The following is a 27269-nucleotide window of genomic DNA, read 5'->3' as shown; positions in this document are numbered from 1 at the left end:
AAATGAAATCAAACTATGATGCTCTTAATCTAAAAATAAGATTCGATTTTACAGACAGGGTCATATATTTCTTCATAAAATGTCAGAAATTAAATACACAAAAAAAATCGAATTAAATATTGACCCTTAAAGGGATAGTTCGGCCAAAAATGATATTAAACCCATGATTTACTCACCCCCAAGCTGTCCGAGTTGCAAATGTCCATCGTTTTTCAGACAAACACATTTTCGGATATTTTAGAAAATGTTTTAGATCTTTCAGTTGATTAAATGTAATGTTACGGGGTCCACGACCTTCAAGTCCAAAAAAGTGCGTCCATCCTTCACAAAATAAATCCAAACGGCTCCAGGATGATAAACAAAGGTCTTCTGAGGGTAATCCGCGCGGTGTTGTTGTGGAAATATTCATATTTAAAACTTTATTAACGAAAGTAAATACCTTCCGGTAGCGCCGCCATCTTGGACTCCTCTGTATTCAGGAGAGAGTATTAGCGTAGTGTACGCACTTTTCTTAGTGACGTATGACAAATTCGGAGGGCGGGGGAACAAAGCAGCAGCAGAGTAGCCTCCGTAGGCTGTGTATTAAGCTGTCATCCTGAATGCGGACGCGACTAAGATGGCGGGGCTACCGGAAGGTAGTTATTTACGTTAATAAAGTTTTAAATATGGATATTTCTACAACAACACCGCGCGGATTACCCTCAGAAGACCTTTGTTTATCATCCTGGAGCCGTTTGGATTTATTTTGTGAAGGATGGACGCACTTTTTTTGGACTTGAAGGTCGTGGACTATGGGTGGACCCCGTAACATTACATTTAATCAACTGAAAGATCTAAAACATTTTCCAAAATATCCGAATATGTGTTTGTCTAAAAACGATAGACATGTGCATTTCGGACAGCTTGGGGGTGAGTAAATCATGGGTTTAATATCATTTTTGGCCAAACTATCCCTTTAATTACTTTCTGACACTGGTAACATGTCTACATCAATATTTTGTTGCTGTAACATCACAACAATATATCACAGACAATTATTTAGACAACACTATAAAAGAGAAGTAAAGCAGTGTTACTGACTCTGAGAGGAGATCGAGCAATCTCTCCATCTGCTGTAGAGTTCTTTACTGAAGCCCAGTACATGAAACAGTTCATGCAGGACAGTCTGTACAACAACAACAAAATGAGAGTAAAAAGAGTGAAATATGCACACACATTATACACAATCAGCCATAACATTGTGACCACATAGTTGATGTGTTAGAAGCAGGAAAAAGCATAAGGTTTGGCGACAGGGTCATGGGCGGCCAAGGCTCATTGAGGCAAGTGGGGAGCGAAGGCTGGCCCACGTGGTCTGATCCAAAAGCTACTGTGGCTGAAATCGTTGAAAAAGTGAATGCTGGTTCTGATAGAAAGGTCTTAGTAAAGTCCATGCCTTGACGGGTCAGGGTTGTTTTGATGGCAACCAACACAATATTAGGCAGGTGGTCATAGGCTGATTGGTGTATATCCAAAATTCACACTTCTTATTAATTATCATAGTTGATATATTATTTCTAATATATCCACACTACTGTCACCTGCACAAAGTGATCATGCGTGTATCTTTCCACACTCAGCTGTTCTCTACAGATGACCATGACCCCAGCTATAGGTCGTCCAACAGAGTCTGTCTGACAATGAGCAGCATATGCTAAAACACTGGACTGAGAGAGAGAGAGAGAGAGAGAGAGAGAGAGAGAGAGAGAGGATGCAGATGTATAGGCATTTTTCAACAGACATTATTAATAGCAGTTCATTGTATACTACTGATTACAAACTATTGTAAACTTCCATGAGGGAAAATAAACTGATCCAAGATCAGTAATAAATAGAGCATGTATCAGCTGACGGTCTCTACCTCTGTCCGACATTTATCAGTACTGTGAGTGAACACATAAAGCAGGAAGTCAGTGTCGGGAACTCCCACCCCCTCAGGCTTTAGCACGTTTTGGATTGGATGATCTGGATGCGGATAAATGAAACAGCCATTCAGGTGCTCATCTGGTATCTGTCAATCAAAAGCAGGTACTGTAGGTATGATCAGAGCTCTTTAGAAAGAGAGCTACGACAATGGAATTTATAAACATGCAAGAACAAGATTTAAAAGAAGACTTTCAATATTATTAATCTCTGATCGTATTAATAAATGTATTGTATATTAATGCAAGTCATTATATTAATACATTTATACTAATAAATTAGGACTTACAGTCACATCCAGACAGCTCTCAGATCTGTAGTTATCATTGGCTCTGCCACATCTGGAATTAAGATAAGTAGTGGAGAATTATTGATAAAAGATTTGATGCCTATAGAAATATAAATAAATGCCACAGAGAAAACATCTGAAACATACTTCATAAAGTTGACTGTGTTACTGTTTCTCCAGATGAATTTGCAGTACTTGTTGATGTCTCTGTTTAACAGCAGTCTATCTGGAACTCCTATCACTGTAAACAAATATCCACAAAAAATTTTGCTGACAAAGAAAAGATGCAACAAGATCCCTCCATTCTCACCCATTCTTTGGTGAAACTTTAAATCTTGACTTTCCTTTGTTTTAATAACCATAAAATAAACTTTATAGCAAAATGTTGAAGCTGGTCTTTCCTGTACAAATAAAAGGTGAATAAAGAATAAATCAAGATATCATATGCAAGATTTGAAACTATTTCTTCCGATTTCAATCTGTTCCATATAGTCTCAGAATGCTTTAAATATTGCAAATACTTTATGTTGTTTTTGTTCTTTTGCAGTTTAAGAACTTCATAGCATTCCAGTAGCCCAATACAAATATTATGGGTTTGATTTAAGGTGCGTTTACGCCATACCATAATTACAATATTACAGCGTGTAAAAAGAGTTGACGTCCTCGTGGAGTTGGTAATTACAGCTTGAGGACTCACAGCATGGGAGTTTTCTGAGCGCAACGACTTGTACCAAGTGACCGCCGCAACCTTAAAGGCGCATTCACACGGGGCGTAAAAAGCGTTGACGCTTCCCCTTCACTTTTAATGGATAATGTCATGCATTGCCGAACTGAATTGTGGATCCGTCGGCGCCGCGTCAGTGCCGTGGCTTGCGGCAGAAGTTGAACATTTTTCAACTTTTCAAGCGGCAATGCGAGCGTCAGCCAATCAGATCGCCTTATGCAAATAACCTAGGCAGAGCCAGCCAATTACGTTTATGGAAGACCGGAGCATGTATTGAGGCCACTGTGATTGGCTGTTGGCCACACTTCAGACAAGATTTCCGTTAAGCGTTAACGCTTATCCCCCGTGTGAATGTACCGTGATGGTACATTCACACGGGGCATAATGGTCCATTCACACAGGGCGTAAGCGTTAACGCTTAACGGACGGCTTGTCTGAAGCGTGGCCAACAGCCAATCACTGTGGCCGCAACACAAGCTCCCGTCTTACATAAATGTAATTGGCTGGCTCTGCCTAGGTTGTTTGCATAAGGCGATCTGATTGGCTGACGCACGCGTTGCCGCTTGAAAAGTTGAGAAATGTTCAACTTCTGCCATGAGCAACGGCACTGACGCGGCGCCGACGGATCCACAATTAAGTTCGCCAATGCTTGACGTCACCCATTAAAAGTGAATGGGAAGCGTCAATGCTTACGCCCCGTGTGAATGTGTCGTAAGCGTTAACGCTTAACGGAAGGCTTGTCTGAAGCGTGGCCAACAGCCAATCACTGTGGCCGCAACACAAGCTCCCGTCTTCCATAAACGTAATTAGCTGGCTCTGCCTAGGTTATTTGCATAAGTCGATATGATTGGCTGACGCACGCGTTGCCGCTTGAAAAGTTGAGAAATGTTCAACTTCTGGCACGAGCAACGGCACTGACGCGGCGCCGACGGATCCACAATTAAGTTCGCCAATGCTTGACGTCACCCATTAAAAGTGAATGTGTCGTAAGCGTTAACGCTTAACGGAAGGCTTGTCTGAAGCGTGGCCAACAGCCAATCACAGTGGCCGCTACACATACTCCGTTCTTCCATAAACATAATTGGCTGGCTCTGCCTAGGTTGTTTGCATAAGGCGATCTGATGGCTGACGCACGCGTTGCCGCTTGAAAAGTTGAGAAATGTTTAACTTCTGCCGCGAGCAACAGCACTGACGCGGCGCCGACGGATCCACAATTCAGTTCGGCAACGCATGACATCACCCATTAAAAGTGAAGGGGAAGCGTTAACGCTGATGCCCCGTGTGAATGCGCCGTGAGCCGCCTTTCCACTGCACACGACATACAGAAACGACAGTCGGAGTTCTCCTCCTAGTGGCAGTCGTAATGAAGTTTCAGTTTAATCATATATGGGAGGTAAGCTCATTCTAGCGCAAGAGGCTTCATTCTGTTTACCATTGTGGAATAAATAAATGAATGCAAATGAATGAAACCATAAACAGCTATGCATATATGACAAAGATTGCCAATATTTTTTTGAGAGAACATATGAAGACAAGATTAAAATAATTACATACACAAATTAAATGAATAATGTATTTATTGTCAGTAATCAAAAGTTTTTTTAAAAGGATTTAAGTGTTACTAATAAAGTTAAACAAAAAGGATTAATAATTTTTACCTCTCAAACAGTTTATGATTGGAATACAATGAAATACATAACTTCCGGTCGGCATATCGCATGCGGCTTAGTCGCGCAAGTTCAAATTTTTAAACGGATTCAACGCTCAAAACAGATCCGATATTTACGCATCCGCAGATGGTCGGCACTTCACGCAGACCCTTTGCGACTCTCCATAGGAAATGAATGACTTCTGGCTTATCAGCAGTCGTTTGTCGTGTGCAGTGGAAAGGCGGCTTTACGCACATCCAGTAGCCCGATTTATAGTCGTGCGTAGGTTCTACGCCGTAGCTACGGCATAGCCTTTTTGTAGCCTGTGCGTAGCTCTGCGTAGCCTGACGTGCACCTCACAAAAATTTTACAGCGCGTCAGATCTACGCGGACCGCAAGCGCTGTGATTGGTCCACCAGAACCCCTCCGGTCAGGTAAAAAAAACTGCGTCATAGGTATTTCCGTTTGTAACGGTGAAACAAAGATGAGCCAAGTTGAGGAGTGATTTAACTCAAACTGCATCAAAAGTCGCTGTTTATTAACTTCCATCATTGCTGGTCTTCTCAAATCATACACAACAAGTTGCTGTTTCTTCTTCGTTTGTGGGTTAACTTGGTAAGTTTCTTCTTCTTTGCGCTGCTACTGTGGCTACACACGTGGTTACTGCCGACCAGTGGTCTGCGCATCTGTTTGCACGTCGACACGGACGACGACGCAAAAGTATAAATGAAAACCGACGCGGAACCTACGCCGTAGGACCTACACACGACTATAACGAGCCCTTAAAGGGCGAATAAAAAATGAGAACTATACTGTATGGCGGAAGAGCACTTAGTTTGCAGCACATCAACTTTGGGCGCAGTATTATTGACAAAGTATGAGGGGACTAGTCAGGAGTGACAATGTTACTGCGCACCAAAGTCGAAATGCTCTTCCGCCATACAATATAGTTCTCATTTTTATCAGATTGGCACGTTTTATTTTGTGCCACCATAATTATTTGTGTAACTACTCATGTAACAGTCTTTAAATATGGAAAACATGGAAGTGTTTGGTGGCTTCTAAATTCATCCCTGTTTGGATCCTAAGGAATGAATGGGGCTAGGCTAAATGCTAACACATTCATGATGCGCTGTATAAAGATGAAGTGCAAACATTGATAAAAGATAGGTATGTATTAATTTGTCTAAATTGAGGTAAGAACATAGTAAAATATAAAAAAACAGTGGTGTTTTACTTTAAGGAATCACGCACCTGACAGGAAACTGGATACTTTGCTCACGGCCTCATTAACTGCTGCCATTAATCTCTCTCCCTCCTGGTCTGAGAGGGCGGGGTTTTCTCTTGGAATCCAGGTTTTGATCCTGATTGGTCGTGGATTAGGAAATTCATCTCTTTCTGATCTTTTAAATCTCTGAGAATGTTCAGCCGAATTGTCTTCTGATCCAGCGATAAGAGTTTGATTATTAAGTGCAGTTTCATTCACGGACCAATGACCCAAGTTTTGTTCACTAATGGATGGTGACACAACTTTGACTGATCTCTGAACTTTGTCAAAGATGCACTTCCCCAAGGTACATTGAAACCATGGCAACAGTAATATGCCAATACACAATGCAGAAAAGCCATCACATAGACCAGAGGACCTACAGCATAAGAGAAAAACTTTTATTAATCCATGATCACAATGACGTCATTTCAAAAATGTTTTACACAAAAGACATTATCCTCAGTGGTGTTATTAATAGTTCATAACATTACAAGTTCCACATCCCCATTTATTCTCTGCTTTATCTATCATAACAAAAACTTATATATGAGATACAAGATATGTATGTCTCTCCTAAATACTGTATGAATAAAACAGATCTTCTACAAAAATCACAATGTTAAAAGGCAAAATGTATTTATAACACATTTACAATTCAGTCAATTTCTTACCAGCACAGTTTCAGCTTTTCATCCCGTAATCCCATCAAATCTGCTTTTTCTCTTTAGTTTGGTGTTTCTTAAAGGTAAATGATCATGTGTTTCCTCCTCCTCAGGATGCAAAGGAAGTGATCATTGACAATGTAAGCTTTGAAGTGCTAATATAACACCTCACACCTCAACAGTTTCAGTGGAATTGATGGCACAATGCATCCATTATAACCTGGGAAAACGTCACCTTCTCCAACATATCTAATGAAAGCCTGTCTTCATCTCCTTGGAGTTTTTAATCCATGTTTTACAAGTATTACCTTTTAAGAACTTTTAACTGAAGGGCTCAATGCTAAACCAAACTTGCATTACTGCAAAAAAAACGGTAACACTTTACAATAAGGTTCATTAATAAACATTAGTTAACTACATTAGTTAACATGAACTAATAATTAACTGCACTTATACAGCATTTATTAATCTTTATTAATGTTAATTTAAACAATTACTAATACTTTATTAAAAAATTGTTAATGTTAGTTAATGCACTGTGAGCTAACATGAAAAACAATTAAAAGCTTAAATTCTATTAACTGACATTAACAAAGATGAATAAATACTGGAACAAGTGTATTTCTCATGGTTTGTTCATCTTAGTTAATACATTAGTAATGTTAACTAATGAACCTTGTTGTAAAGTGTTACCAAAAAACCTGTGTTATACCTTTATTATTAGGCGTGTAGACAAAAAAACACAAGATAAACATAAAAGTGCAAATCATTTTATTCTTTGTGGATTTTCCAACTGGTATAGCAAATATATACAGTGAAATACATCTTACTATCATCATCTATGATAATTCCCACCCACCTTTTTCTATTACAATCCCTATTCAGCAGATGAGTTAAACATGTCGACATAAAAATACATGTTAAAACGACAATCGACGGGGTGACAAGGAGTGAAATGAGAGATTGTAACAGTAGCAGAAATCAGGTGACTACAGATATGGCACTTAGACCAGGCATCCATTTACAAAGAAACTTTAAAGTATAAAATCTACATTTTTTTAATTTTTGATAGACTTATTCAAGTTACTGTGATGTCACAGTGACGTCATTCAGGTGGTTTGTGCACATTAAAGTGCATCAGAGGGATTGTGGATAATCACTTGCAGCTAGTTAGCTAACCAGCTAACACACACACAAACACACACATACATTATTGCCAAGGTTGCCATGCACTAACACATACATAGCAAGGGTATTTTTCTACATCTATGTGTTAACATTTTGTGCAAGTGTGTTTGGCCCTACGTGCAAGCACATACGCAGTCCATACCATCATACAGGAAGCTCTATCATAGGCACTTCTTAGGAACACACACACAAGAAACCACGTGGCCTGTAGGTAAACTTATACGTATGTACAATACACAACCACGTCAACTGAAGTCTATAAAATGTATAAAGCAGTGCTAACTTTTAATTTTTAGATTTGTAATCAGTTTAAAATGTTTCCTAAGCCAGCTAGGGGAGGATTCTTTGTGCAAATGTTTCTTCTAGTATACATAACACTCATGATAAGTGCACAGTGTTTGTTTCACTAAATCTCATACCTGGCAAATTACATTTTTTATTCTCTAACTCTGACACAAGCCTATTGACACTATTAGACCAAGTGAAACATGTTTTGGCTGATTTGAGCTTTAAATGTCCTCATAAGATGTTTCAGTATATTTGTGAGAACATTTTCAAAAATCTGACCCTCACAAGTATAGCCATACCTGTACACACACACACACACAGTCACTTGTCAAATATTCTGCCACGTTAATTGAATACTCGTTCATTTAGGTCAGGAAAACAGATCGATAAGGCACCAAGCCAGCACAAGAAGCAAACATGGTGACGCTAACGTGCTGAGAGGCAGGGATAGCGAAAAACAAAGTGGAGCGAAAGACTGAACCACAAAGACAAAAAATAAAATAAATGGTTCTAATAAAAGTATCTCTTAAGTCAGCAAGGGCACATCATCCTCAGAGGTCGTGTCATCCGAGAGCGGGATCAGCAGCACTTCATCTTCTAAGGAAGAGGAGGAAAAAGATGGGGATGCTGATAGAGGATTAAAGGTAGGGGAAGAGGACGGTCTAAAACGGGAGATGCTCCGGCCCAGTGTTTGGAAGAGTAATGCCAGAGATGGGCTGCTCGGGGGAACAGGAACAGGCACTGTTTCATGAGTATTAATTGGCTGGATAGGAGGCGACAAGGAAGGAGGAGCCTCGGCTTGCTGCTGTGGCGTTTCTGTCTGTTGGGATAAACAGAGTTTTTGAGGCAAGGGCTGAATTGCCACCTCTGTAGCCAACGAGGAAACTCCAGGACTTGAGTGGCTGGGCTCAGAGCCTGGGGTATCCTCTGTCTGTTGAGAGGCAGTTGCTGTGGTGTGTGTCGACCTGGGGGCAGGACGGGGAATCAAGCCCCACCTTCGCAGGCGACGGACAGCTCTGCGTACAAACCGGGGCCTGCGTCTTCGCCGTGGAGAGGAAGATGTGTCCTGCCTGAGAAGCTGTAGTATTCCCCTTAGAGAGAGCGAGGCAGCCTGAATAAAAAAAAAAAGAGAGAGTTGTGATGAAAAAACATGCATACGAATGCAAACAAAGAAAAATAGCCACAAACAAAGAATAACAAGGGTTCACCTCATTGGGGTTCTCGGTAGGGAAGTCTTCCACTGGTGGAATGATGCCCTGAGCGATCAGTTGACCATAAGAGGGTGGGGCCTGCTGCTGAATCAGTTCTGCTTCCTGCCGAGTGATTGGTGCAAACATGCTAAGGAAGCAAAAATCAATTTGGAGTCAATCGGTCTTCTTGCAACTTTGTTTAAAAAACTGACAACAATTAACTCTATTGTTATGAGGCGACTTTACCTGTACTCTCGAGTGCGCAGTGAGTACAGTTTGCAAGTGCAACCCATTGCGATGACTAGCAGAAGTCCGCAAACTAAGCTTCCAACTGTGGCTGCAGTTATGACTTTCCGGGGCAGAGTCACAGTGCAGTTAAGTTCATCCGTGCCATCCTTACAGTCCACTTGTCCATCACAGCGCCAGCTCTCAAACACACACCTGTCCAAACAATAAAATATTAGACCATACAGTTAACAGAAACCTAATCAAAAAAAACACTTATAAATGCATACAAACCTGTCACTGTCACAGTGAAATGTCCCATGTTGACAAATGGTACATTCTCTCTCATCACTTCCATCTGCACAGTTAAGTTGGTAATTGCAGCGCTCATTAATGGAAAAGCAGACCGAACGGATCATTTGGTGGCCTGTCTTCTGCAAGTTACCCGCCCCACAAAGGAAGTGCCCAGCCGGGCAGCCGCCGCACGCCTCTTCGTCCAGGCCCGTTTCAGGACAGTCCCAGTGCCCATCGCAACGCTGCTTCTGAGTGTAACAGCCTCCCAACGATCCCCCCGCAAAGCCCCTCCCACGGAAAGCAGTAATCTTTTGATTCTGTAGGTTGCATTAAAGCCCCACCCTTTCGAGGCAGACGGCGTACGGTAGATCAGGGAAAGCAAACCAGTGTGGGATTCCACCTCTACTGCTTTGTTATTGGACATATTGTTGATCTGTAACAGACGAAGAGAAGGGCAAGGGATTAATAAGTTTACATGTATCATGCATATACAAATTTACAACCAGTAAAACTCACAGTTTTAATGATGTTGCCAGTGCCATAAGGCTGGTCCGTGATTATAATCGTGTCATTACGATCGAGAGCCAGTTGCTGAAGCTCTAGTTTAAGTGGTCGTGAATCATGGGGGTCAACCGTCCACACACACTGCAACGTTTTTCCTGTTAGCACAGGGGGGTAAATGACCCGTAAAATGCATCCAAGTAACCCCCACATGGACCTCCCGTGGGGCAACAAGGGAAAGTCTGGTTCCTCAGGTGGTGGCACATTTGTGTTGAATAATGGGATTGGTATGGTGTTGGTGGTGGTCTCGATAGAAGGGATGTGATTTACGTAGTCTTTGTGGGGCAACAAGGGAAAGTCTGGTTCTTTAGGTGGTGGCACATCTGTTGAATAACGGGAATGGTATGGTGTTGGTATCGATAGAAGGGATGTGATTTACGTAGTCTTTGTGATGTTCAGAGCTGCTGTCATCGCATCCATACTCGTCAGAGCCAAGTTGATCCCCTTCCCCAAGACATTCGACCCGCCCGTTACAACGCCATGATGCAGGAAGACAACGTTCACTGTAACATTCAAACTCGCCTGGAAAACAGGGACCCGAGTCTAGAGAAAGTGGAGGAACAGAGAAAAGGATGTGGAGAAGAGGAATAAACACAGTTTGAAACAATACATCAAAACATTACTAGCATATTCATAAACCTGTGAAGTTAGGGTAAAAATCTTTTTGCATAATGTTAGCAAATTAGCAAAAACGGTGACGGTTCCTCTGTACCTTTAATATAAGAAAGTTTAAACTCTGATACTGGGTAAAAATGAGGGAAGAAGTGGTGCGTCACTGTTATGTTTCCTCCTGTCAACTCGAAATGGTGCTGGCGACTGGGTGCCGCAGAGTTTAACCGGTCTGTCAGTTAGAGAAGCCACGGACAACCACTCGCGTCCACACTTCATGTAAAACTGGGAAAAACTTTAAAAGAGAGAGAGAGGGAGAGAGAGTGGGAGGAGGAGAGAGAGAGAGGAGAGAGAGTGAGAGAGAGAGAGAGAGAGAGAGAGAGAGTAGAGATGAGAGAGAGAGAGAGAGAGAGAGAAGAGAGAGAGAGAGAGAGAGTGAGAGAGAGAGAGTGAGAGAGAGAGAGAGAGAAGAGAGAGAGAGAGAGAGAGAGAGAGAGAGAGAGAGGAAATGGTTTGGTAATTTAAAATAAGACTCAAAGCAATATTTCACCCTGTTAACGGCAAAAGCCATTTGGTACACATTTAATTGATATCCAACTAGGGGTGTAACAGTTTGGTTACAGTACTTCGGCACTGGCAATGTTCAGAACAACATTCTACTGACAAATCAACAGAACACCCTTTAAGCTAGTATTTTTTGGCACTTACAAAACATCTGGGGCGGGTGCATTAAGCACCTTAAGTATGACACTTAAGAGGTAAATTCCCCTTACCTTATAGAATAATTTAAAGGTGTTGCATACAGTATAATCCCTTAAACGGTTCTCTTAAGTAAGAGTAATTGTTAAGTGTTTCGCAACAGCGACCCAGGTTTGCCGTTATAAAATACTATTGTTGCCATGGAGACGCAACAGAAAAAAAAACGTAAGGGTTTTTTTTCTGCAATACCCTTAAGTTTAAGGGAAACATAATGGTGACCTTAAGGGAAAATTACACTTAAGGTGCTTTATGCAACCGAGCCCTGAGCTTTCCCAAGAACAAAGTGCATTTTAACCTCTGTTTGTCAACAGATAAGCAGAAAGCACTGCTTCAATGTTTTAGGCATGTTTGAAACACAGAGCTTTCCATTTTACAATTCAAAATGTTATCTACTGTCACCTTAAGTAACTTCCAGTTGCCATAGATGTGGAAATGTCAGGTTCTGTGCGTTTGCCAGTTCTCATTTTTAATGCGAGTTTCATCATAGATTGCATATAACTAGATGTATAAATGCTGCTAAAGTACCTAAGGCAAAGGGGTGCTGTCAAGTGTTTAAAAAAGTGAACGGCCCGGTTCGGATTTTTATCGAGAATATTTTTATTGCCTATTTTTACTCTCTAGATAAACGTACATTTTTTAAGTATTTTATCCGTGTTTTTATTTGGAAAACATACATTCCAAAGCATATTGTCATCATTTTTACTCCACTACATTTCATAATTTCAAGTTTTTGGTTTATTTGTAATATTTAAGTACATTATACATTTAGTATTTTTTATACCCCTAACATCTACACAAAAAAACCAAACATATACAAATATATACACACATACCATAAAAAATCCACCAATAAAAGACAAGACGGTTGGTACCTGAAGATTACACGGTTCCCAACTGGTGATGTTATCAGCCAACTGCAGTCAACTGGACGGGGTGACCAGGTTTGAAGGGCAGAGTTACGAATCTTTCCTTGTCTAGTTTGTAGTATTTTGGGTGAACGGTCACAACGAGCTGAAAAAAAAAACGATTAAATGTTTTAATTGAATGTACTGTGGGCCTTAATCTCCATGTTGTAATGATTTGCTCTTTTGTCTAACAGAATTTTTTTGTCTAATTTCAAAACTGTAAATATAAGTGCACAAGCTTAAAATTACACACTATAAATACAACAATTTTAAATACAGTTCATTAAAAATAATCAAAGAAAAACATTTCATATATGACAGTTTCTAATGTCTATGATACCACATGAAGTTGACAGATGCAACCTCATAATCTGTGAGATTAGGAGCATCAAAATTGATCTTACTCTTTATTTCACTTTCATTTCAATCTTTGACGTGGCCTTACTCAGTCAATATTAAAGATATCTAGGTTATATTTTCACATTATAAGTCTTCAACAATTCATGATTGGCTCTTTTTCCTGGACTTGGTCGCTAAAGCAGCCTTATTGAGGATTGCATGTCCCCCTATTCACAGTAATATTAGCACCGCATCTTATAAATATCTATTATCTTTGTTTGATAAGATTTATTATGATAAGGCGTTTTTACACAACAAAGCTTTTAAAGGGATAGTTCACCCAAAAATTTAAATTCATTAAATTTACTTGCCCTCAAGTTGTTCTAAACCTTTTTAAATTTCTTTGTTTTGCTGAACCCAAAGGAAAATATTTGTAATCAAGCAGGAAACAGGAACACCATTGACTTCCATAGTGACTACTCAAATAAAGTTTTTAGTTTTGTAACAGGCCCTTAAAAGTGGATCATACAAGTGTTACGACTAAGAATCAAATGGATAAATAATAAAAAAGGAAAATGGTGTTGAGATCTCTCTCTTACCATTACTGGAGGCCAGCTCCAGAGTGCTGGGAACTGTGGGAAAATAATCAGCAAATGAAAGATGAATGACATATGAAAAGAATAACAATATTTAAGAGTTAAACTACACTTCACAACCTTGGATGTGTTAATACTAAGGTTGAGTCATTATTTTAATATAAAAAACAGGCCATCAGAAAACAATGACATCTCACCTGATAAAACTAAGAGACCTAGGACGCAAAGTCTGTGAGAAACAGACATTCTTACAAGCCAATGACTGTCGTTGTCTCATAAAACACAAAATAAGAAACAAAGATCATTAAAAAAATACGGTCGGTAGATCCATCAGCTCGCCACAGTTAAAGGCTTCATCGTCACGGATGTGTCTTGATGGAAGTTTTTAGCTGTAAAGGAGAAACAACAGTCAGAATAGTGGAGTTTAGTGTGGCCTGTCTTTAATGGAAAAATCAAAACCTTTACGAAGTAGACGAATAGCATACGAATTCGATATATTAACATTTAAATCGTCGACTTGGTCAAAAACGTCTGACGATCACTGTTAACAGTTTCCTGTCTCGAGCTGTAGATCATGGCAATGTTTATATAACGTTAGATTTATGAAACTATTCGGTGACATTTCATAGTTTAACGTAAAAATATGTATTTAAAAAATATTGGCTTACGTATAGACCTTTAAAGTTAGCAATAGGCCGGGCCGTAGCTCCTAAACTGACGCGTTGTTCAGAAAGTTTCGTTTCCGATTCGACTAACTAGCGTCTCACTCTCTTGCCTGACTTTAGCTATTTAACGGTATATGAGTTTGTACAACTTCGTAAAAAGACGCACTGTCGTAATATAAAGTGTTCATAATCCGTTTGTTTTGTTTAACGAAAAGAATTTAGTGAGTTTCTCTTTACCATACCGTTTCTTCGTCTTTCTTCTTGTTGACATTCGCTCTTAGCCACTTCCGTGAGATCTGTTTCGTATGACGTGCGCGAGGCGCCGCCCATATACGTATTAGTGACGCATATTCACAGCCTTTTGCTTGCAATGTTCGCATCATAACACTAGATGGCATACTGTAGCACGTTTTAGTTACCCTTGGCATGGGATAGGATTGTCAATTATTGGGGACACGTAATGTTTGGACACCAAGTTTATTATTTTACATTTAGGATTTAAAGTAAAGCCGTCAAAACTAAAACATAATGGGAGTCATGTAAAAGCGAAAACATGCAGTTGACTGCATTTTAAATTTACAAAATAAAAAATTAATACTATTACTTGGACAAAGTAACTTAATAGGATTTATGAGGTTTCAAATGATCCTACTCCTTGTCAAATTATGGACTTAATATGGTAGATAAGGAAAACTCTGGGGCACTGAGAAATGTGAGGCATCTGGACAACATGTGTACATTTTTTTATAACTCTTTGTTGTACCACTCTAACATTTCTGTAGTCTACCTGGGTTGTCCTGTTATACAGTTTAATTTGTGTGATGCAAAATATATATTTAAATATGCAAAAAAGATGCCTTAATTTTGACCATACATGCAATTCTGCATGGTGAAAAAATGCACATCTGCAGGGTCATCTAACTCTTTTAACTCCTCCCAGTTAGATGCTCTGTAGTGCAGTCAGATTACCACTTGGGAAGTAAAATACAACCACGTCTCCAATCTGACACTGAAAACTGCCTGTGGAAAGATCAGAAGAGAACAAAAGAAAGAGCCAATGCAAGATGGGAATCAACTGAATGAGGTGCAGATCAAACAGAAGTGGTTGTAGGTCTGAAACTTTTCGTGTTTTTTTTTTTAGAAAAGTTTTTACGTAATGCTCATGCTTGCTTTATAGTTAAGACATTTGGTTAAATTCGTTTGCACTTCGGAAATCCTTACAGTCCTTAAGGATTTGTTTCAGTATTGGATTGTTTTGACGGAGGATAATCTATTGGGAAAAAAAGAGGAGAAAAGTTTAAGTACGGAACTCTTGCGCACTTTTCCAGCGTTTCGGGCTCGGTAATTTCAAGCATTAGGAATGTTACCGAGACTCCTGAGGTTACCGCGGCTACTGACGCTCGCCCTCGCAAGCGTATTTCTGGTACAGAGTGGGACAAGTGACAGTCAAGTCAGACCAGAGGTAAAGACCCACACTGTTCTTGTATTATTATAGTTAATAATGTGTGCGCGCGCGTGCGTGTGCGTGCAGCATCTCCAGTATTACAAATGTAAAGTTCACCATTATCAGATTGACATTTACCTTCTGTTTTGTGCTTTTATTGAACAAAGATGGGTAACCATATACATTTACATTATTTTAAGTTTGTTTATATTTTAGTCAACCCTAGACAACCTGATGTCTGAAAAAATAGGCCTACATATGGTAGACACATAAATAAATGGGAGAGAAGGACTGATTTTTTTTCCAGAAAGGTTTGGCATCTCAGTCACATACTCATGCTGGGATATCTTCAATAAAGAAAACAACATCAAATAGAGAGTTTAAGACATTTAAATGTAGTTTTATCTCCTCATTCCTTTCTCCCACACTCCTTCACATTTCTTAGATGGTTTAGATACCAAGGTTAGTGTGGAAAACATTTACTGTAACTATGCAGATTCCATCAAAACGTATTAAGGTTTTTTAGTACTATACATTCTTCGGGGTTCGTGTTTTGTGTGAGTCGGGCGATCCAAAGGGAAAGGTCACGCAAAAGGTTAAATCACAGATGTGATACAGGCAAAATTTGAACTTCACACACAGAAATTATTTGTTTTTCTTAGATTTTACCTTAAGTTTGTCAAGTTTCGTAGAAATCCTGAATTTTAGTTTTATTATAAGCAAAATATAGTACTTTTATTATGAATTCTATTTTTAACTCGCCAAGGTTTAACAAACCTCAGACAACACTTTTTGCAACTCTTCACTTTTGCTGTTTTTACAGGTGCTGTTGTTTAAAATAGTGTCCTTTAAATGCAACATTAAGAAAGAAAGGCAGTTCAGCATTATTCCTTATGGAAAACAGCTGGGTAATGAACCACAACCCACCATACCAACCCCCCTTATTTGAGAGATGATCTATTTGTCTAAGTAGCTTTACAGATGTCATATCAAGGTATCTGCTAAAAACTGCTAAAACTTTAAGCACTTATTTTCATGCATGACTTGCCTTAAATATGAACATTGTTTAAAATAAGGAAAAATCCAAAGTGCTCAGAAATAGCAGAAGAAATGTGATAAAAAATTGAAGATGCTCTTTGTTATAGGATATACAAAACGTCAAAAAAGTGTTATAAAAAGCCTTTATTTAAACATATATATATATATAATGTTTTTAATGTAATATAGCCATGTTTAAATAAAGGCTTTTTATAACACTTTTTTGACGTTTTATATAGCCTATAACAAAGAGCATCTTTAATTTTTTATCACATTTCTTCTGCTATTTCTGAGCACTTTGGATTTTTCCTTATTTCAAACAATGTTCATATTTAAGTCAAGTCATGCATGAAAATATATATATATATATATATATATATATATATATATATATATATTCTGTTTTTGGTGTAAAGAAGTTAGTTTGATTGTTGATGTGGAATGTTTAACTACTTAGTTGAGGGCTGTTATCCTGGTATTATTTCTCTTGTTCAGATAAATGTGTTAGCTATTTGATTCTACCCATCTTGATGCTCAGTGAGCCTCAGGCACTAATGTATAAAACGTTCAGTTTTTCCATTGGCACAGAGCAGGGGGAACGACTGACTCAGTCCTTCTGTCGTGCAAAAACTCACCTCTGCCCCTATTTCTCTTCTTCAATTTCTTATTCTTTGTTGTAACATATTTTACATTTTAAATCTTACTCAAGGTTTTATGTCACCCCTTTATTTAGCAACTTCTTTTCCTTTCTCTAGGTATAGTCTTTCTCTCTTTAATACCTTAGGGAGAGCAGATCAGCTGTAAAAATCATAAATGCTCTTTTTTTCTTAAGCTGGAAAGTCTGAACGTTTGCAGAAAGCAATCGTTTCTGCAGAAGAGCTATCTGAGGTTTAGAAGAGTGAGGAGCTGTGCATAGTTTTAGCAGTGGAGATATTTCATCTTTGAAGCAAAACAACACTTTTCAATTCCAAAATGACATGTGTTTTGAATGTTGCAACATCACAAATTGAATGCCATTTTTCTTCATAAACAAAGCCATTACAGAACGTAGCCTGTTGCAAAATACCTGAAGAGTATTTGCTTAAAACAGTCTCTTGAATTTATTGTTCCTCTTTAGTGCTACAGAGCCTGTGCTATCAGCGGCGATGATGTCATAGCATGTGACTACGCACTGTCCACAGGTCAGTGACTAATACTAGTCAGTATTGCAGATCAGAGGAAAGAAAATGGTTCCCAGACCTGTGTATAATGGCAGCTTTGGCCTTGATTATTACTCAAAGCTTTCCCAGACAGACTGAGACTCAGTAAACTTATTAAAGGCTACCTGTCTGTGCATGGTAATAGCTGACGCATGGCCACACAGTCGCTCGCTCTTCTTCAGTTTGGGGAACAGCAGAGGGGTTCTCAATAGAAGCTTTGACGCCCACCGTCGGGAGTTCCAGGGCAGTGGGGCATGCTGGGATTTCTGGCAGTAGTAAGAGACCTGAGGCTTTTAGGAAGAAAGAAGAGTGGCCTTCAGAGGGAGTACGAGAGAGAGAGAGAAAGAGGGAAACTTTTTCACCCTCGTGAGTGTTTTTACAAAAACGGGGTGCGTTACCGCAGCGGAGCCACCGCACACAGAGAGCACTTATGAAGAAGGGGGAATTGTGGGAAGGATAGAGAGAAAGAAAAATGGAGCAGGGGTGACCAGGTTAACACTACACTATAGTACATTATCTATATTTATACCTTCTCGACCGATATGGCCAACGTAGACCACTCCCTATGGAAAATCTGCAATGTGAATAGCCCAGTGTGAAGCACCCCATGATTTACGGTACTGACCTGTGAAATCACTCTCTGGGTTGGATTTCCTGATCAGTGGAGTGCTGCTATGCAAATGTGGACACTGTGCATGCATAAAAGGCAGTGTTTGCCCATTTTGTAAATTATAATGTGTAAATCCAAGGCATCAATCCTTGTTTGTTTCCGAGTTCCTTCTGTAGTACCAGTGCATACGTTCTGTAATGCCTGATCAATCCTTAAGGATTCAAAAAGAAAGAGACAGAGACAGGGAGGAGAAAAACAGTTTGAGGTCTGAGGTCACATGGATTACTGAAAACTGCTTGTAATTTTTGCTGACACTCTTTGTGGTTGGAATGGAGACACTGGCTGTCTGATCCTTAAAATTGGGCATTTACTCTGTTAAGCTCACATTGACTCTACCTGTAACTTTTGTGTTTAGCCGTTGGGTTACAACTATCTGCATTTGCAGGTTGCTTTGCTTTTAAGTCCGTATGTTCTTATCTCCAGCTCGGAAGAAAGACAAAAGAGATCTAGTCGAAAACACATGTCTAGACATCTGTTTGTGTGTGTGGGTTGGCATATGTGAATATATGAATAGTGTATAATGACATGTTTACTATGCTATAAACATGGTTTACGGGGACACAGGAAGTTTCCTCATAAACTGAACAGCTAAGAGAGACAGAGAGAATTCCTAGAACTCTCAATTCTCTTTTTTACACGACAACTAAAGAACTTTATAAAGATGAAACCTTTGAAGATATATAATTGCACTGCCTTTATGTCTAGCTTTATATATTTAGGTTTTATTTAGTTTATTCTTTGTCGGTTTTAAGTTTTCCTTGTTCTTTCATGATGTTTATTTTTGTAAGGCATAAAGAGTGAAAGCAGAGTCAGTCTGGTTTTTTTTATCCAAGTGCTTAGGCCTCCCACACACCTTACAGACCAGTGATGATGTCATTCACATTTACCTCATCTTACCAAATGAAACAAATTACTACATACTTACCTTTACACTACAACTAAAAGATTGATTTTGTTTATTTGTTACGTTTGTATTTTTAAACATGAAAAAAGACACAGATTTCTTGTCAAAGCATGAGTTAACGCAAAACCATAATACCAGAATAACTCAATATCATTTTTTGTTATAGCTATAAAGTATATTCTATGTATTTTAGGCATTTATGACCCTGCTTGTAAAATCCAGGCTAAAGTCTCATTAATGTCAATCTTTGACACGGCCTTACTCAGTCAATAATAAATATATCAGTGTTATATTTTTACAGAATGTTCTTTACATTATGTAGGTTGATTTTATGTATAAAAAAACTGTAAATCACAAACAAATTACCTTAGTTGGGGTTTTGTGGACATGTTTTAGCATGTCAAACTATTAATCTATATCTTTTTTTATATATCTGTATCTAAATGTATATCTATCTATAAATGAAGAGTTTGGTTCCAAAATGCAATAAATGCATTTTGACTAATTTCTGTAAAAACGTGTTTTCTATACGAAGAAAGTGACAAGATGAAAACTGCTATTTTCTGTTACAAACTTTCACATAGCATCGTTAGGTTATAATAACATAAACAATTCAAATCCATGATTTGATTTTCAAAGATTTATTATAAAAACAGATTTTTAAAATATTAATAAAATAGTAATTGTATTATTATAAAAAGTTTTTTTTTTCAAAATGCTATAAATCTATTGAATCAATATATAAATGTGCATTCATCTTTGCTATGTTATATTAATTTAGTTGAGTAGTGGTATACACTGATTACAAATCATAACATTTATGACATTAATGAAAACACTTTGTCATATTAAGAACACTGTCATTGCTGCTGTTATCCTTGGGATGTCGTCGCTAAACTTTTTTGACAGCGATCAGCTGTAAAATGTTTTGGTCCTGCTCGATTTTTGTTGGCTTCGAGTAAAATAATGGAAAGTTTTTCATAAGATCCCTGGGGTCAATGTTTTGGCATGACAAAAGCTGGATGTCGTGTGAGAACAAGCAACTGCCGGTATTTTTCCGTTTCACGTAAGATTTAAATGTCTTAAGTTTCTTTCCCATCACAGAAAACTACCACAGGTTTATTAATGCCAACAAAAGTATTATTTTGTTTTTGTTTGTTTGTTGATCACGAGGTACAAAGTAGATGAGGAAAACTAGGATTCCCTGTGTCTTCAACGTGCTGCAATTATTGTTTACAATGCATGGAATGGTGCGCTGTGATTTGTTCAGCCGATTTATTGCATTCTGCAGAGAAAGAGGACTGGCGTTTATTGCATTTTGGGAAAAAGGGAGAAAAGATGACAGAATAACACTGTGGATATTGGATTTTGCATAATATTAAGAATGTACTTTTCAATACTGACCTGATACAATACTGATTTTGGCGGTAACTCATTCTTTAAAAAAAAGGTGTTTATCACGTCTTGGAACAAACTCTTCATATATTGGATACATATTCAGCAAATAAAAAGTTTAGGTAGGTTGGAGACACACACACCCATGTATTTTTTAGGTTAAATTAGGATAGTCATCAACAACTATCAAACAGTAAATTACAGTCAAAACACACAAACCACAGGAAAGTTTCCAAATTCTCAGCACACACATTTAAAAGTGTAACCAGTTTATGAGCACACACATTTTTTTTGTTTGCATTGTGGTTCTGCACTAATGTCTGTTGATTCTGGCAGTTTAATGTTCAATTAGATTTTTATGAACTCAGACAGCATGTCATGAGGATTAGATGCTGCACTGAGACGTTTGGGATACGTGTAAAGGTAAAAAAAAACCTGCCTGGCCTTCATTTCACTGAGGTCACCTAAGCACCAAAGACAGCAGAGAAATCTGTGCTGTTTCATGTTTTGACAGAATTGCAAATGTTTCCAGAGAGTCTATGCGCAGTACTAGACTCAATGTGGCTTCATTATATTTATAAAGGAAAGTCATGGGGCACAACAGGATGTTTGTTAATGTAGCACTTGTCTTTCTCAGGCATGGCTCCAGCAGTATGGGTATCTCCCACCTGGTGATGTTCGGGCTCAGGCGATCCGCTCTCCTAAATCCATCACTGCCGCAATATCTGCCATGCAGAGGTTTTATGGCCTCACTGTGACCGGATCTATGGACCCGGCTACACTCACGTACGTGTCTTGCTCACATTATTAAACAATCACAGGAATATTAACTCATTCCCTGCCAGCCTTTTTTTTTTAGTTGCCCACCAGCTTTTTTTGTGATTTTCACAAAAGTTTCACAAAATGCCTTTCAGGAAAATGTTCTTCTATAAACATACAAATAAATCAAATGAAAAAACAGACCATCTGCTTTCAAACAAACAAACAGAATGGGGAAAAAACTTTTCATCCTATCTGTTTGAGATCAGATTCAGAATGAAGATCAAAACAAACATTAGTTTTTTTGCTTCAATTTTATTATAAATTGGGTAAGCGCCATCAGAACAGATTACCGTAAAAACTCGTCACCTTGGCAGGACATTTTTTTCTCTTAATTGCAAGATAACTCGTCAATGGCGGGGAAAGAGTTAAGTGAAACACTGGATGGAAAGATGATGTGAATAGCTAAATGGTTGAATGTTGTTTGTCTTACATGAACATGATGTTATCAGGGCTATGCAGCGACCAAGATGTGGTGTTCCAGATAAGTTTGGCTCAGAGCTGAAGAGCAACCTAAGAAAGAAACGCTATGTCATCCAAGGCCTAAAATGGGACAAAAGAGAGGTCACCTTCAGGTATGGAAATGTATTAAAGAAACAGAGAATTAACATTTATGTTACATAAAATGTAATGTCAAAACTCTATCAATTTAGAGGACAAATCCAATGAATTAATTATTTTGAGAATGTAAACTCATAAAAAGGATGACCCTGAAAAATAGAAAAAAAACAACTTCTTTGGAACATTAATATTAGAAAACGGGAAGATTATCAAACCCGCAGTAAAAAAGGAATCTTTGCTTCTTCATTTTAAGAAGTGGATGGAAATACCCGACGTCTCATTCAATTTTTAAAAATCCCACCACTGTTTCCTTCTCAAAAAGCAAGTTATGTTTTTTGCATTTGCTCTTTTCTCAGTATTCAGAATTACACACCTAAAGTTGGTGAACATGCCACAAATGAGGCCATCAGAAAAGCGTTCAAAGTCTGGGAGGCTGTGACGCCCCTCAAGTTTCGTGAAATTCCATACAATCAAATCAAAGGCAAGGTGGATAAGTTTGCAGACATAATGCTCTTCTTCGCCGAAGGCTTTCATGGAGACAGCACCCCGTTTGACGGCGAGGGGGGCTTCCTTGCCCACGCTTACTTCCCCGGCAATGGCATCGGAGGTGATACCCATTTTGACTCGGCAGAGCCGTGGACAACAGGCAGCACTGACCAGGGAGGTGAGCAAAATTTGAATGTGCGCATATTACTTTATATTTCGAATATCATTGTGTGATCTCATTATCATCTCTCATTCAGGTAATGATGTGTTCCTGGTGGCAGTGCATGAATTGGGTCATGCTCTCGGCTTGGAACATTCAGGAGATCCCTCTGCGATCATGGCTCCGTTTTACCAGTGGATGGACACCGAGAACTTCATACTGCCTGATGATGACAGAAGGGGGATCCAGCAAATATATGGTAGTCAGCTGAAATACCCAAAAATACAATGTTATATCGCTTAGTAGTAGCTATCTAGTGAACCATTACTCACCTGTGCCCCTTCTGGCAGGTGCTGGCTCCGGTGAAGCCCCTCATCCCCCAGCGCCCCGTCCCCCTACTCGCAGACCAGACCGCCCTTCATTTGGCCCTGACATATGTGAGGGACACTTCGACACTGTCGCTTTCCTGAGGGGAGAGATGTTCGTCTTTAAGGTTTGCTATGAATAAACGTGGAGGAATATCTTTTTTTGCACTGTAATGGGTTTGTGTGTTTGTGATATGTACACTTCTATTCTCCCCCACAGGAGAAGTGGTTCTGGAGAATTCGTGATGGTAAACCTCAGCAAGGGTATCCCATGCCCATCGGACACTTCTGGAAGGGACTGCCTCCTTCGATCAATGCTGCCTACGAACGTTCCGATGGAAAATTTGTGTTCTTCAAGGGTGCGTCCATTCTGCATTTCCACCTCACTGTAGTCATTGAATTTCACGAACCGTGAAGTAATGTTTATTTTTCTGTCTTTACTCTCTAGGGGATAAGTACTGGGTCTTTAGCGAGGCCAAAATGGAAGAAGGTTATCCAAAAACCTTCAAGGACCTTGGCACAGGCCTCCCTAGGGACAGACTGGATGCAGCTGTTTTCTACACACCCACTGGCAACACTTACTTCTTCAGAGGAACCAAGTACGATCCTTATGCCACTTAATGCATTTTAGGGTGCACTCACACACTGCAAAAAATGACTTTCTTACTTAGTATTTTTTTCTTGTTTTCAGTAGAAATATCTAAAAATTCTTAAATTAAGAAGCTTTTTCTTGATGAGCAAAATGACCTAAGTAAATAAGTCTATAATTATATACAATTTAAGTGAAATTGTCCTTAAAACAAGCAAAATTATCTGCCAATGGGGTGAGAAAAAAAATTGGGAAATAAGATTTCGTTTTTCTTAAACACTTAATCAAGTAAAATTTTCTCACCCCATTGGCAGATACTTTTGCTTGTTTAAAGCACAAATTCACTTAAATTGTATATTTTTTGTCTAAAAACTAGTATTATTTTCTTAGGTCATTTTTCTCATCAAGAAAATACATCTTGATTTAAGAATTTTTAGATATTTCTACTGAAAACAAGACAAAAATACTAAGTAAGAAAGTCATTTTTTGCAGTGCATTATCCAAACCAAACCATGCCCCAGCGCGATTGTCACCCCTCCTTACTCCCCCAGGTGCACGCACTCACACTGTAATTTTTATCGATCCGAGCCCAGGCGCGCTTTCGTCATTAAGATGCGATTGTTTTGAAAAAAGCAGGAAGTAAAGCGTTATCTTACCCTGGAACACATCGTAATGTTAAGTCTTGTGTTTTTTATTCGGAGTCGTTTAGTGCGTGATGACACACAGCCCTCTCACATGACATCATATTGTTTAGTTGATCTGTCACATGGGCAGCTCGAACATTCATGTAACCCTGCTGCGTCCATCAAAAGGTTTTTACGGAGGAAGGTGAAGGTGAGGGGTCGTGCAATTGATGTGTTCAAATTTTGAATCGCGCTTAGGCGCGATTGCGCTCACACCATTGCCTTCCGTGCCTGAGCTTAAGTGAACCACGCTCCAACCCACCTCTGCAACCCGGCCGGGGCGCGATGAACCAATCCGCGCTGGGGCGTGGTACAGAGCGTGGTACATTAGTCAAACGAACCAGGCTTTAGGGGCCAAACGCGTCCAAGTGCGGTTTGGTTTGGATAGTGTAAGTACACCCTTAGTGAAATTTTCATCAGTTTTACTGTTTTTTGTTAACTTCTGTGTTTACTTTATCATCTTCATGTGCCCCTCTTCATTCTACCTAATCACAGGTATTACCGCTTCAATGAGAAAAGCAGATCAGTGGATCCCGATTATCCCAAACCTATCAGTGTGTGGCTAGGAGTACCAGACAACATTAAAGGAGCCATCATGAGTGAGGATGGAGGTACAAGAAAATTTGAGTTAATTGTGTTGAGCGTGTTTTTGCAATTTTAGAGACAATGTATGACCATAAAACAACTTTAACTGAGTCAACCTTTTTCTTCAGCCCACACCTACTTCTACAAAGCCAATAAGTACTGGAAGTTTAACAATCAACAGCTAAAGGTGGAGCCAGGCTACCCCAAATCAGTTCTTACCGATTGGATGGGCTGTGAAGAGGAGGAGCCCAAAAAACGAATTGGGACTGACGATGAAGTGATCATCATTGAGGTGGATGATTCGGAGGGCGGAGCCGCGGGAAGAGCCGCAGCTATTGTGGTTTCTCTTATTCTTCTGGCCTGCGTGCTTCTCACTTTGGGAGCACTGTTTTTCTTCCATCATTACGGCACACCTCGACGCCTCCTCTACTGCCACCGCTCTCTGCTCGATAAAGTTTAAAGACAAACAAAGCCACAGAAAGGAAAAGAAAGAGGTGTGGAATAGATGGGATACAAGTAGATGACTTTGGGAGGGGTGTTGAATGGGAGAAATTGCGTTAGAGTGAAAATGAACGTTTTACAGGTCCACGGGGGTAGAGATGGGGAAAAATGAAGGATGTGTAATGTACGATTTTCTATTTACATGTACTTTCTTGCCATTAATATAAAAACAACATGGAAAGGGAGATTTAAGAGACAGATATGTTCCCCTACACAATTACAGTTTTCAGTAAAATGCACTTTTATGTCTTCTTTTTTAACATCTCCCTCTCCAGAACCAAACTTGACTCCAGCTGGGCGGCTGTTTGATTGACATCTATAAACTAATTGATTTATTAAACTTTTCACTTTGGTGCAATGAAAACCTCCTGTTCCCCCTAAAGCACTGTTGTTATTAGTAGGGAAGGACTGCATTGACCTTCCACCCTTTATTCACCAAAGACATGGATAGATTTTGACTTTTCACCCACTTTAGTAAGTATGGCTCAACTGTAGAGACCTGCTGTACGTGAAAGGTAAAAGTTAAAGTTCAGGGAGAGAGACGTCGGCTTAGCTCCTGAAGTAGGCCAGTTTAAAATGACACCAACTCAAAATACTTGTCACACTTTGGTGTGTCTTACACTTTACTTTGATTAATAATATTCCATTCATGATTTGCATTGTTATTATAACTATGGTTATTGTTATTATTGTTCTCAATGTGTTTTTACATGTAGTCTTGTCATTTCAGGTCCTGCTGGACACAGGCAGAATGTGACTTATATCAAATGAGTTTCCAATTCTTTTATGTCAGGTTTTAAAATTCAGGTTTCTGTAATAGAAGGGCTGGAGGTGAAATTGTCTTCAGCATAGTGAGAAGAAAGAGTTATTTATAAACAGTAATGGTGCTATGGGTTTTGTGTAATAAAACTTCATACATCAGGATTAGAGGTTTCCGAATCATTTTAACAATGATAATAGTAATGATATTTATAATACTAAATGTAAAGGAATGAGATTTTGCTTGTTTCATAATTTTTGTACCTGGAAATGAAATTGAAATAAACTCTGTTTTTTAACATGATTCCCTTTTCCTCTAAATGAAAAATGAAACTTTTTATCTGCAAACTGTTCAACTAAAATGAAACTAAAATCCTGGTCATATGATTAGAATGTCATCAAAAAGTTGATTTATTTCACCAATTCCATTCAAAAAGTGAATCTTGTATATTATATTCATTCATTACACACAGCCTGAAATATTTCAAATGTTTATTCTTTTAATTTTGATTATAACTGACAACTAAGGACAATCCCAAATTCAGTGTCTCAGAAAATTAGAAGACCAATATAAAGAAAGGATTTTTAGAAATCTGGGCCAACTGAAAAGTATGAACTTGATAAGTATGAGCATGTACAGCACTCAATACTTAGTTTGTGCTCCTTTTACCTGAATTACTGCAGCATTGCGGCGTGGCATGGAGTCGATCAGTCTGTGGCACTGCTCAGGTGTTATGAGAGCCCAGGTTGCATAGTGGCCTTCAGCTCTTCTGCATTGTTGGGTCTGGCATATCACATCTTCCTCTTCACAATACCTTCAGCTCTTCTGCATTGTTGGGTCTGGCATATCACATCTTCCTCTTCACAATACCCCATAGATTTTCTATGGGGTTAAGGTCAGGCAAGTTTGCAGGCCAATTAAGAACAGGGATACCA

At 39.0% G+C, this 27269-nt stretch overlaps 2 protein-coding genes across 2 annotated transcripts; one reads left to right on the top strand and one right to left on the bottom strand.

Annotated features, from left to right (window-relative positions):
- Positions 1-7310: 7310 nt before the first annotated feature.
- lrp10 (low density lipoprotein receptor-related protein 10) lies at positions 7311-14495 on the bottom strand. The gene is given in 16 exon segments (XM_065248690.1): positions 7311-9143; positions 9241-9370; positions 9469-9663; positions 9742-10019; positions 10021-10053; positions 10055-10174; positions 10258-10418; positions 10421-10463; positions 10465-10607; positions 10705-10845; positions 11015-11105; positions 11107-11206; positions 12543-12681; positions 13514-13546; positions 13708-13899; positions 14418-14495. Coding segments are annotated over 15 exon segments (2241 nt in total). The 5' UTR covers positions 13757-13899; positions 14418-14495; the 3' UTR covers positions 7311-8558.
- Positions 14496-15141: 646 nt separating this feature from the next.
- On the top strand, positions 15142-26637 carry mmp14a (matrix metallopeptidase 14a (membrane-inserted)). Its single transcript, XM_065248689.1, has 10 exons — positions 15142-15637; positions 21463-21611; positions 22097-22219; positions 22562-22869; positions 22949-23110; positions 23202-23344; positions 23437-23575; positions 23665-23815; positions 24984-25099; positions 25202-26637. Exons 1-10 carry the CDS (start codon positions 15536-15538, stop codon positions 25531-25533), a joined length of 1725 nt encoding a protein of 574 aa, XP_065104761.1. The 5' UTR covers positions 15142-15535; the 3' UTR covers positions 25534-26637.
- Positions 26638-27269: the final 632 nt, after the last annotated feature.

Source organism: Paramisgurnus dabryanus, chromosome 2 (genome assembly GCF_030506205.2).
Source record: "Paramisgurnus dabryanus chromosome 2, PD_genome_1.1, whole genome shotgun sequence".
NCBI lineage: Eukaryota > Metazoa > Chordata > Actinopteri > Cypriniformes > Cobitidae > Paramisgurnus > Paramisgurnus dabryanus.
The sequence above is the reverse complement of the archived record's forward strand: the minus strand, read 5'-3'. Positions and strand labels throughout refer to the sequence as shown.